The sequence below is a fragment of the Carcharhinus amblyrhynchos genome, chromosome 15, assembly GCF_965287045.1.
Source record: "Carcharhinus amblyrhynchos chromosome 15, sCarAmb.v2.hapA, whole genome shotgun sequence".
NCBI classification, from domain to species: Eukaryota; Metazoa; Chordata; class Chondrichthyes; order Carcharhiniformes; family Carcharhinidae; genus Carcharhinus; species Carcharhinus amblyrhynchos.
This window is the reverse complement of record NC_137338.1, coordinates 62723791-62736873: the sequence shown is the minus strand read 5'-3', so window position 1 is coordinate 62736873 and position 13083 is coordinate 62723791. Positions and strand designations below refer to the sequence as shown.

Sequence of the window (13083 nt, the reverse complement as noted above, 5' to 3'; positions counted from 1 at the left end):
TCATAGAATCCCAATGTGCAGAAGGAGGCCCATCGATTCTGAACTGACCACTATTCCACCCTTGGCCCTATCCCCCAAAACCCCATGTATTTACCCTACTAATCCCCCTGACAGCTCCCTGACACTAAGGGGCAGTTTGGAACGGCCAAGCCACCTCACCCACACACTCACCTTGATAAGGCCGCCCTCGGTATATTATCACAGCAGGGCAGCCTAGGTGAAGTCAACCGCGTCATAAGCAGTCCCATAACATCCAACCTACAAGCTTCTGTGGAGAGAGGTGCTGACAGCACTGATAGTGCGCTGTCTCGAGGGTGCACACACCTTGCTCATGACTGACACACGCCAGAGAGACCTGTTGGTGCACAGTAACTGCCCGTTACCATGGAAACAGGAGCAGACTTAACTCGATAAGATGCCGACACGGTGTCTCGTTCAGCAACAGCAGCTACTGCACTCAGAAGAAATATTGCAGGAACGACACGCCCCTTCCATTATTTTTTCTTAAAAAAAGTTACTGCTTCGCTGGCCACTTGACTTTCCAGCCACCGTCATGTTTGGAGCTGCCATCATGCTCAGGAATGATTTGAGTGGGAAATCGGCTGTCCGGGGCTCACCACTGTTCAATTTTAATAAACATAAAAAAATTTCAAATAATTCACAGAAGTCAGATATTAGTTTAGGAATCCTGAGGGAACAGGGACATGTTTGTCTTTGGGAATCTACTCCTAGATTATGAATCCTCTCCTGTGAACTGCCGCCAGTGTGCAAATTTAGACTGCTTAATGGGCCAGTTCAGGTCCTTCAAAGCAATAGCAGGTCATTTAAGGACCTAATTTCCTTGATGCCAATCATTACGCTAACTGATTGTGTTTACATAAATAATTTAGCGCGTTGTACATGGTGTCTTTTTGATGAATTTGCCCCACTTTAGGCCCAAGTTTCAAATCAAAATTAAAACTGCATAGATAAACCGGATTTTGTTCGGGACCGCTCCATAATTTATATATATTCCTGCTCCCTGTAAAGCACAAAGTGCTTGTGCTGCTCTGTTATGGGGAGCGTACAGGCGTTTTTCAACATTAGACCAAGCAACAGAGAGTGGCACTTCGTGCCAACAGGCTGTTGACCCTGCCCACTGTTCATGACCGCTGGCTACCCACTTGTACTTCCACTGCGATCTAATCCAAACCCCGCCAACCAAGCACCAACCAACCATCCTCAGCAGAACACTCGACACACCCTCGAGGGATCAATGTATGAAGTACTGTGTGATCACAACATCCGTTGTCTGAAACGCGACAAACTGACCGAAGCGTGACAGGAAAAATGGTCTTACCGTTGAGAAATGCTGCTTTTTCTGGGCTCTGACTCTGTGCCGGTGTTGTACCAGTGGCAGCGGTGGGGGCAACATGGAAGGGGGTTTCATTAATCTTCTCTCGCCGAGCTGTCTCTGTCGTTCTGCCATGAAACGAGAACACAAATCAAAATTAAAACAAGGTCTCTGAATTCTGCAACTTGCCAACTGACGGACAACGTCCCACGACAGATGAAGCTGAGAGAAAACTTGCTTGCCCTGAAAATCTGCCATCGATCCCTACTGCAGTCCAGGCCCTCACCAACACTCGTGCATTCTTGTGAATGTACATCAATTGATTCCATCTCTTCAGAGCTCATACTTGCATCTTTCATTCTGCTGCACTGTTGCCTCACAGCGCCAGGGAACCGGGTTCGATTCCGGCCTTGGGTAACTCTCTGCGTGCGGTTAGCACAGTTTTCCCGCGTCTGTGTTCTCCAGGTGCTCTGGTTTCCTCCCACATTCCAAAGAAATTCAGGTTAGGTGGATTGGCCATGCTAAATTGCCCTTCAGCGTCCAAAGATGTGCAGGTTAGATTGATTAACCAGAGTAAATACTTGGGGTTAAGGGGATAAGGCAAAGGGAAGGGCCTGGGTGGGACTCTTGCAGAGAGTTAATGCAGACTTGATGGGCTGAATGGCCTCCTTTTGCACTGTAGGGATTCTATGGTTCTCTGCTGCATTCGGTTAGCGAGGTCCAAGTCCAACAACTGATCATCGCTGTGGTAAGCTGCTTACTGAAGGACAGGTTAAAATGTTCACTGTACGGTGGGGTGGGATTTAGTGTTGCTGCCAGTCCCACGCGCCAGCTGGCGAACCTGCAGGTGCTCAATGTCACTGCGATGGGGGAAGTCCTGAAGATTAAATACCTAATATCCTATCAGGCACTTAAATGGCCAGGATCTGGCTCTTCCCTGGGATTGAGGACCCCAGTAATGCAGATCCCCTCCCCTGACCAATTACAGATTGGCATCTCTCCATTGCCTGACAGCGCTATCGGGAGCGGCGGCTGTTGCCATGACTGCAACCGTCAAAGGCATCTTTCCCAGACTGACAAAGGACCCAAGCCACAGGTGAGTGAAGGCAGAATGAGGGCTGGGGGGGGGGGGAGGGTCTGGGGTGCTGCCAATGAGGTGGAAAAGGTGTGCAAGGGCAGGGCGCTGCCTCACAATGGGCATCCCAGTTCCTGATGCCAGGTTGCTTGATCGGGGATTGAGTGCCTTTGAGAAAGTGTCCTCCTTGGAGGCTGCTGCCAAACGTGTCAAGATTTGCAGGTTGGTCTTCTGGACCAATGCTAGTTAGGGAGCGATACTGAACCACCATTAAATCCCAGTGTGCTTAGGGACAATGACACGTAAGTGGTTTATTAATGGACTTAATTAGTTAGCAGACAGAATCCGTATGTTGGTCCATTCCCATTGCTGACTTATCGGGGGTCAATTTTCCTGTCTTTGTGAATGGGATGTGGCCTTGGGCCCACCCACCGCCTAGCCCACTCTGCCAGTCTCTCTTAGACCCAGAGTCTTCAACACAAAGCTAAGCTGATACTCCAATGCAGTACTGAGAGAGCGCCACTGTTGAAGGTGCCGATTTTTGGGTGCGATGATAAATTGAGGCTCTATCTGCCTTGCTGGGTGGACGTAAAAGGCCACAAGACAGTTTATGAAGGAAAGGAGGGGAGCTCTCGCTCCAGTGTCCTGGCCAATATTAGTTCCTTAACCTTTACGACCAATACTGATTGCTTGGCCATTATCTCATTGCTATTTGTGGGATCGTGCTGTGCACACATTGCCCGCCACTCTCCTACGTTACAGTTCAAATAGAACATCACTGGCTGCAAAGTACTTTTTGACATCCCAGGGATCATGGATGGTGCAATATCAATGCGAGATTTTCTTTCTTTCTCTCATCTGTCACTTCTGATGTCCCCAGCAGGCAAAACTGCTGCCTGGATTAAAAATGAACGGATTTGCAGACACAGACTTATCAACAAGATATTGGATGGCATGGTCTGTAACTTAGAATACATAATTTTCAGATGAATGTTTAAATATTATCCCACTCATCCGGCTGATTTTCAAAAGAAACAGTCCCTGGTACTTATTGTAACTTCTATTTCTTTACAACCAACCCCACCCACCTTCAATGGCGCAAGAAACTGAAAGGTTAACAGTCTTAATCTCTTAGTTGAGTTTCAAATTATTTTTGTAAGATTAGCTATTACCATTCAGTATTTTTTGACCACCATCCCTTGGGCTTGTATCCACTCCCTTCAATACCTAGACGCCTGACTTACTCAGTATCAGTCTCAGCATGACATGCTGCTGATTTTAACACTCGTTCATGATAGCAAGTTACATCCTTGTGTCGGTTGTCCCTCTTCAACTCAATCCTGAACTTCTCAATTCACAGACCACAATCAGTAAGGATAGGCAATAACACCTCCTCCACAATCACCCTCAACACTGGTGCCCCACAAGGCTGTGTTCTCAGCCCCCTACTAGACTCCTTATACACCCATGACTGTGTAGCCAACTTCCCCTCCAATTCAACTTTCAAGTTTGCTGACGTCACCAATACAGTGGCTCGGATCTCAAACAATGACGAGACAGAATGAGATAGAGAATCCGATGAACTGGTGCGGCAACAATAATCTCTCCCTCAAGGTCAACAAAACGAAAGAGACTATCATCGGCTTCAAGAAGCGGAAAGGAGAACATGCCCCTGTCTACATCAATGGGGACGAAGCAGAAAGGGTCAAGAGCTTTAAGTTTTTGGGTATCCAGTTCATCAACAACCTATCCTGGTCCCCCCATGCTGACACTATAGTTAAGAAAGCCCACCAAAGCCTCTACTTTCTCAGAAGACGAAGGAAATTTGGCATGTCAGCTATGATTCTCACCAACTTTTACAGATGCACCAGATAAAGCATTCTTTCTGGTTGTATCACAATTTGGTATGGCTCCTGCTCTGCCCAACACTGCAAGGAACTACAAAAGGTCACGTATGTAACCCAATCCATCATGCAAATCAGCCTCCCATCCATTGACTTTGTCTACACTTCCTGCTGCCTTGGCAAAGCAGTCAGTTTCATTAAGGACTCCACGCATCCCGGACATTCTCTCTTCCACCTTCTTCCTTCGGGAAAAAGATATAAAAGTCTGAGGTCACATACCAACCAACTCAAGAACAGCTTCTTCCCTGCTGCTGTCAGACTTTTGAATGGACTTACCTTGCATTAAGTTGATCTTTCTCTACACCCTAACTATGACTGCAACACTACATTCTGCACCCTCGTTTCCTTCTCTACGAACGGTATGTTTTGTCTGTATGGTGCCCAAGAAACAATACTTTTCATGATGTTAACACACGTGACAATAATAAATCAAATTGTCAAATACAATAAGTTATATCCTTATGTTGTACAGGAAGTTACATTCTTGTGTCATACAGCAAATTACATCTTTGTGTCCGACAGTAAGTTACATCTTTGTGTCCGACAGTAAGTTATATCTTGTGTCATACAGTAAGTTACAGCCTTGTGTCTTACAGTAAGTTACAGCCTTGTGTCTTACAGTAAGTTACAGCCTTGTGTCTTACAATAAGTTACAGCCTTGTGTCATACAGTAAGTTACAGCCTTGTGTCTTACAGTAAGTTACAGCCTTGTGTCTTACAATAAGTTACAGCCTTGTGTCCTACAGTAAGTTACAGCCTTGCATCCTACAGTAGGTTATATCCTTCTGTCAGGCAGTAAGTTACATCCTTCTGTCGGACAGTAAGTTACATCCTTGTGATGGACAATAAGTTACATCCTTGTGATGGACAATAAGTTACATCCTTGTGACGGATAATAAGTTACATCCTTGTGACGGATAATAAGTTACATCCTTGTGACGGATAATAAGTTACATCCTTGTGACGGACAATAAGTTACATCCTTGTGATGGACAATAAGTTACATCCTTGTGACGGATAATAAGTTACATCCTTGTGACGGATAATAAGTTACATCCTTGTGACGGACAATAAGTTACATCCTTGTGATGGACAATAAGTTACATCCTTGTGACGGATAATAAGTTACATCCTTGTGACGGACAATAAGTTACATCCTTGTGTCGTACAGTATCAAGAGAGATGGAACTTAATCCCAAACCAGGTTCTCAAGCTGCGAGCCAAAGAACAAGTGCCTCCAAGTGGCTGTTTCAATTTTCAACCTAAAAGTTGTTTAGTTTGTGGTAAATAATGCTTTTATAAAACATAAATAATTATACAGCTGTGATTTAGCAGCCCATCACGAGGAAGCTTGTGTTTTTTGTCATGCTCCAATCTGTCATCAGGGGCTTCCCACTGACATGAATGTATGGGTCTGTTAGCTTGTGTTGCTTTGACTCTGACATTGCTGGCAGTCAGTAAACTGTGGAGGGAAGTAGAGTGTGACTTAATTCACAAAAGCTTGAAATCTCCACCCTTTATTCAAAGTGTATGAGGGCTTGCATCGGCAGCAGTGTGCACAAGCTGATCTTGAGCTAAACATTCACCGTCCAGAGCACTGGCTCAGATTCGCCAAGCGCAAACATGCTTTCATTTTTTTTTTACTGAGACAAAACCCAAGTAAGAAACCCATTCAAGAAACCAGCGAACAAAACAACAAGATGGCCACGAAAAGTGGGCAACAAAACTACCAACGATCAGGGCTATATTATTGAGATAAAGCCCTATTGTATCGGGGTCAGAGACGATTTCTGTCGGCTCTCAGCCAAGAAGTCAGCAATGATTTGACAACACTATTTGCTGGGAGGGAGGGGGAAATAGAGCAAAATACTCAGTGTCAGGCACTTTCACTGTAATTCACAGCAACTACAACACACCATTAAAGACTAACATCACAAATAATTCACACACACACACACACACACACACACACACACACACACACACACACACACACACACACACACACACACACACACTCGGTTTTTTTTAGCTCGACTTAAGTTTGATTGCCAACTGTACCTCTGTCACCAGATCTGCGATAGCGGCCCATGGTCCCACCAACTGCTTCCCTCTGCAGAGCCCAGCACTGCAGTAGCAGCTCACAGCAGGATCCTTGATGGAAAGTTCATTATGGCAGAGTACGAGGCTGGGTTTGCCCAATCCGCAGGCTGCCAGCTGCTCACTGGGCTACGCCACTGCCCAGAGAGACTATTTGTTTTACACAGGACTTTCAAACGACAAAGTGATGCTGAATTGATTCAGTCAGACACAGCTTAGAATGAAGCAATCGTGGCCTGCACCAGCACAGCGATACAAAGAGGGAGCAGCAATACATGATATTTGTCAGACAATTCAATCCACACAGCATCATGGATGATTTCTACCTTTCACTCATCTGTGACCCGACGTGTAAATACATTCTCCGGCCTGGTGTGTGTGTAAATGCACTCTGCGTCCCGGTGTGTAAATACACTCTGCGTCCCGGTGTGTAAATACACTCTGCGTCCCGGTGTGTAAATACACTCTGCGTCCCGGTGTGTAAATACACTCTGCGTCCCGGTGTGTAAATACACTCTGCGTCCCGGTGTGTAAATACACTCTGCGTCCCGGTGTGTAAATACACTCTCCGTCCCGGTGTGTAAATACACTCGGTGTCCCTGTGTGTAAATACACTCTGTGTCCCGGTGTGTAAATACACTCTGCGTCCCGGTGTGTAAATACACTCTGCGTCCCGGTGTGTAAATACACTCTGCGTCCCGGTGTGTAAATACACTCTGTGTCCCGGTGTGTAAATACACTCTGTGTCCCGGTGTGTAAATACACTCGGTGTCCCGGTGTGTAAATACACTCTGCGTCCCGGTGTGTAAATACACTCTGCGTCCCGGTGTGTAAATACACTCTGTGTCCCGGTGTGTAAATACACTCTCCGACCCGGTGTGTAAATACACTCTCCGACCCGGTGTGTAAATACACTCTGCGTCCCGGTGTGTAAATACACTCTGCGTCCCGGTGTGTAAATACACTCTGCGTCCCGGTGTGTAAATACACTCTGCGTCCCGGTGTGTAAATACACTCTGTGTCCCGGTGTGTAAATACACTCTGCGTCCCGGTGTGTAAATACACTCTGTGTCCCGGTGTGTAAATACACTCTGTGTCCCGGTGTGTAAATACACTCTGCGTCCCGGTGTGTAAATACACTCGGTGTCCCGGTGTGTAAATACACTCTGTGTCCCGGTGTGTAAATACACTCTGTGTCCCGGTGTGTAAATACACTCTGCGTCCCGGTGTGTAAATACACTCGGTGTCCCGGTGTGTAAATACACTCTGCGTCCCGGTGTGTAAATACACTCTGCGTCCCGGTGTGTAAATACACTCTGCGTCCCGGTGTGTAAATACACTCTGCGTCCCGGTGTGTAAATACACTCTCCAGCCCGGTGTGTAAATACACTCTGTGTCCCGGTGTGTAAGTACGCTCTGTGTCCTGGTGTGTAAATACATTCTCCGACCCAGTGTGTAAATACACTCTGTGTCCCGGTGTGTAAATACACTCTGTGTCCCGGTGTGTAAATACACTCTGTGTCCCGGTGTGTAAATACACTCTGTGTCCCGGTGTGTAAATACATTCTGTGTCCTGGTGTGTAAATACGCTCTGTGTCCCGGTGTGTAAATACACTCTCCAGCCCGGTGTGTAAATACACTCTGTGTCCCGGTGTGTAAATACATTCTGTGTCCTGGTGTGTAAATACACTCTGCGTCCCGGTGTGTAAATACACTCTGTGTCCTGGTGTGTAAATACACTCTGCGTCCCGGTGTGTAAATACACTCTGTGTCCCGGTGTGTAAATACACTCTGTGTCCCGGTGTGTAAATACACTCTCCAGCCCACTGTGTAAATACACTCTGTGTCCTGGTGTGTAAATACACTCTCCAGCCCGGTGTGTAAATACACTCTGTGTCCCGGTGTGTAAATACACTCTGTGTCCCGGTGTGTAAATACACTCTGTGTCCCGGTGTGTAAATACACTCTGTGTCCCGGTGTGTAAATACACTCTGCGTCCCGGTGTGTAAATACACTCTCCGGCCCGGTGTGTAAATACACTCTGTGTCCCGGTGTGTAAATACACTCTGTGTCCTGGTGTGTAAATACACTCTGTGTCCCGGTGTGTAAATACACTCTGTGTCCCGGTGTGTAAATACACTCTGTGTCCCGGTGTGTAAATACACTCTGCGTCCCGGTGTGTAAATACACTCTCCGGCCCAGTGTGTAAATACACTCTGTGTCCCGGTGTGTAAATACACTCTGCGTCCCGGTGTGTAAATACACTCTGTGTCCCGGTGTGTAAATACACTCTGTGTCCCGGTGTGTAAATACACTCTGTGTCCCGGTGTGTAAATACACTCTGTGTCCCGGTGTGTAAATACACTCTGCGTCCCGGTGTGTAAATACACTCTCCGGCCCGGTGTGTAAATACACTCTGTGTCCCGGTCTGTAAATACACTCTGTGTCCCGGTGTGTAAATACACTCTCCAGCCCGGTGTGTAAATACACTCTGCGTCCCGGTGTGTAAATACACTCTCCGGCCCGGTGTGTAAATACACTCTGTGTCCCGGTGTGTAAATACACTCTGTGTCCCGGTCTGTAAATACACTCTGTGTCCCGGTGTGTAAATACACTCTGTGTCCTGGTGTGTAAATACACTCTCCAGCCCACTGTGTAAATACACTCTGTGTCCTGGTGTGTAAATACACTCTCCGGCCCAGTGTGTAAATACACTCTGTGTCCTGGTGTGTGAATACACTCTGTGTCCCGGTGTGTAAATACACTCTGTGTCCCGGTGTGTAAATACACTCTGTGTCCTGGTGTGTAAATACACTCTGTGTCCCGGTGTGTAAATACACTCTGTGTCCCGGTGTGTAAATACACTCTGCGTCCCGGTGTGTAAATACACTCTCCGGCCCGATGTGTAAATACACTCTGTGTCCCGGTGTGTAAATACACTCTGTGTCCTGGTGTGTAAATACACTCTGTGTCCCGGTGTGTAAATACACTCTGTGTCCCGGTGTGTAAATACACTCTGTGTCCCGGTGTGTAAATACACTCTCCGGCCCAGTGTGTAAATACGCTCTGTGTCCTGGTGTGTAAATACACTCTGTGTCCTGGTGTGTAAATACACTCTGTGTCCCGGTGTGTAAATACACTCTGTGTCCTGGTGTGTAAATACACTCTCCGGCCCAGTGTGTAAATACACTCTCCAGCCCGGTGTGTAAATACACTCTCTGTCCCGGTGTGTAAATACACTCTGTGTCCCGGTGTGTAAATACACTCTGTGTCCCGGTGTGTAAATACACTCTGTGTCCTGGTGTGTAAATACATTCTCCGGCCCAGTGTGTAAATACACTCTGTGTCCTGGTGTGTAAATACACTCTGTGTCCTGGTGTGTAAATACACTCTCCGGCCCAGTGTGTAAATACACTCTGCGTCCCGGTGTGTAAATACACTCTGTGTCCCGGTGTGTAAATACACTCTCCAGCCCACTGTGTAAATACACTCTGTGTCCTGGTGTGTAAATACACTCTCCAGCCCGGTGTGTAAATACGCTCTGTGTCCTGGTGTGTAAATACATTCTCCGGCCCAGTGTGTAAATACACTCTGTGTCCCGGTGTGTAAATACACTCTGCGTCCCGGTGTGTAAATACACTCTGTGTCCTGGTGTGTAAATACACTCTGTGTCCTGGTGTGTAAATACACTCTCCGGCCCGGTGTGTAAATACACTCTGTGTCCCGGTGTGTAAATACACTCTGTGTCCTGGTGTGTAAATACACTCTGTGTCCCGGTGTGTAAATACACTCTCCAGCCCGGTGTGTAAATACACTCTCCAGCCCGGTGTGTAAATACACTCTCCAGCCCGATGTGTAAATACACTCTGTGTCCTGGTGTGCAAATACACTCTCCGGCCCGGTGTGTAAATACGCTCTGTGTCCTGGTGTGTAAATACACTCTGTGTCCCGGTGTGTAAATACACTCTCCAGCCCGGTGTGTAAATACACTCTCCAGCCCGGTGTGTAAATACGCTCTGTGTCCTGGTGTGTAAATACATTCTCCGGCCCAGTGTGTAAATACACTCTGTGTCCCGGTGTGTAAATACACTCTGTGTCCCGGTCTGTAAATACACTCTGTGTCCCGGTGTGTAAATACACTCTGTGTCCCGGTGTGTAAATACACTCTCCAGCCCACTGTGTAAATACACTCTTGTCCTGTGTGTAAATACACTCTCCAGCCCGGTGTGTAAATACGCTCTGTGTCCTGGTGTGTAAATACATTCTCCGGCCCAGTGTGTAAATACACTCTGTGTCCTGGTGTGTAAATACACTCTCCAGCCCGGTGTGTAAATACACTCTGTGTCCTGGTGTGTAAATACATTCTCCGGCCCAGTGTGTAAATACACTCTGTGTCCTGGTGTGTGAATACGCTCTCCAGCCCACTGTGTAAATACACTCTGCGACCTGGCAATGGCCCAGTGGTATTATCACTGGGCTATTAATTCAGGAACAGATTAGTCAACAAATATCTCCTAAGCATGATTTCAATCGCTTCCTCATAACTAACTTGTGTCACTGATACATCATCATATATCAGCATATCCCACCTGTTAACCTTTTATACAACACCTTCCCCCAAGTATGTTATCCTATTGCTTTAACAAAATTAAACTATGGGGCAATTCTCGGGGTCGTTAGCCTCAGTCAGGGTTCCCGAGGGACCACTGAATTGGGTGTGAGTGCCAAAATGGGACTCTCACTGTGCGTCAAACGCTTTTTGAGTCTCCCAGCCTGATCCCCCAGCGAGATCAAGTTCTCACCTGGCAAGAAGCAGATCAACTCATTAGTATCCATTTCAATCTCATTAATGGGGTTAAAGAGGAATGCTGTAGCCTCCTGGGATGGTCCTCTCAACAACACCACCCCTCCACCCACCACCACACACAACACCCCGCCCACCCCCCACCCAAAAGTCTTGCAGGCACCAATCACTACTGGTCCTTAAAAGTGGGAACCAGGTGCTGTGGACTCCAAGGGACAGCAAGGACATAAGTTTAAGTTTAACCCCCAGGTTATGCAACTGCTGCCAGGCTCCAGAGGGGGCCTCTCAAAAGACCTGGGACTTGGGGGTAGGAGGTTGACCTGGTCATTAAAATCCATGCCCTATGACATCTACAAGCCTTCTAGATCACAGCAGCAGCACTCCATTCTAAAGTAGGGACTGCCCTTGGTATATTTCATAAGCCCCGGGTGTTAGCAGATCTCTTGAATTGTTAGTATTGCCAGCTGCACCGTATTTCAAAAGGGAGATCCCCTTTGCTTTCTCTCCTAACTCTCAGGTCTTAGTAGACCACTTTGAACTCCTTTGATTGGCAGGAGCTGGCTATTTCAGTACAAGCATTATTGTTTATTTATACAATCACCTTCCGCTCCATTAAGTTTTACAAGGCTGTTTGATAGACAGCTCTGGGGGATTTCAACAAACTGCATTGTTGATGCAATCGGTTCATGCTCCATTAAGCCTGAAGTGCTTCCTCTTTTCACCACAAGTGTTCTCACTGGCACATTTTTCGACTCAGCTTTCTTTCAAGTCGCTGAACCTTCCTGGAAAGCAGAAATTCTTTCTAATTTTGCTTCTTTTTTAACCGTAGGCTTCTGTTCTTTTGCCAACAAAGCTTCTGACAAAATCAATACGCTTTATGTAACCAGAGTTTTCTCTCTCTGCTTTGTTTTTCTTCACTCTGCCAAGCTTCCTATAATGCCGGAGATCTTTATTAAATGACATCAATCTTTTGTGTAGCTTCAATTCAACCTCTTAAGAAAGACAAAGCATCTGCCACAGCTCAGACAAGAAGGTTCAAGGGTCTCTCAATGAGAGCCCCCTATCAGAGTGACAGGAAATCTCTGCACGAGTGCTACAGAACCACCTTGACGCAGCAGCCACTGACCTGGGGGATCTGGGCTCCTGGCATGGGTGGGAGGGAGAATAAAGCTTGAACCTTTCCAGCCCAAGGGATTGGCTACATGTCACCCATGGAGACAAGGCTGGACAGTGAAGGTAATGGGAGGGCAGCCACAGGGGACTCCTAGTCATTCTTGTAGTCACAGATTTTACACTGACCAGTCCGCTCTATGGAATGCGGCTACTTGACAGGAATAAGGTGGTGTGATGTTCAAATCTACCTGTATACTTCCTTTCTAAAGCCCATCATCACCGAGCATTTACAGCTGCCTCAGTCCCCCTGTGTCAGGGGAAGAATCGCTCCGAGGCAGGGCCTGAGGGCCACAGGCCAGGCATAGTGAGGGGTGGGCTGGTCCCTTGCACCGTCCACCGCACAACTTCATAGAACATAGAACATAGAACATTACAGCGCAGAACAGGCCCTTCGGCCCACGATGTTGCGCCGACCAGCTTTTAAAAAAAAAACAACACTAACCCACTAATCTAAACCAATCCCATTTCGTCCATAAACCTATCCACAGATCTCTTAAATGCCCCCAAACTAGGCGCATTTACAACTGCAGCTGGCAGGGCATTCCAGTCCCTTACCACCCTCTGGGTAAAGAACCTACCCCTGACATCAGTCCTATAACTACCCCCCCCTTAATTTAAAGCCGTGCCCCCTCGTGCTAGCTTTCTCCATCCTAGGAAAAAGGCTATCACTATCCACCCTGTCTAAACCTCTAAT

General features: G+C 47.0%; 1 protein-coding gene across 4 annotated transcripts in view; it reads right to left on the bottom strand.

The window, feature by feature from the left end:
* Window positions 1-13083, bottom strand: part of nhsa (Nance-Horan syndrome a (congenital cataracts and dental anomalies)) — a 482186-nt gene that overhangs the window by 81358 nt on the left and 387745 nt on the right. For all 4 annotated transcript variants that reach the window (XM_080204037.1, XM_080204038.1, XM_080204039.1 and 1 more), the window contains exon 3: window positions 1340-1461. In XM_080204037.1, the coding sequence (XP_080060163.1) occupies window positions 1340-1461 (122 nt within the window). The remainder of the gene's footprint in view (window positions 1-1339; window positions 1462-13083) is intronic.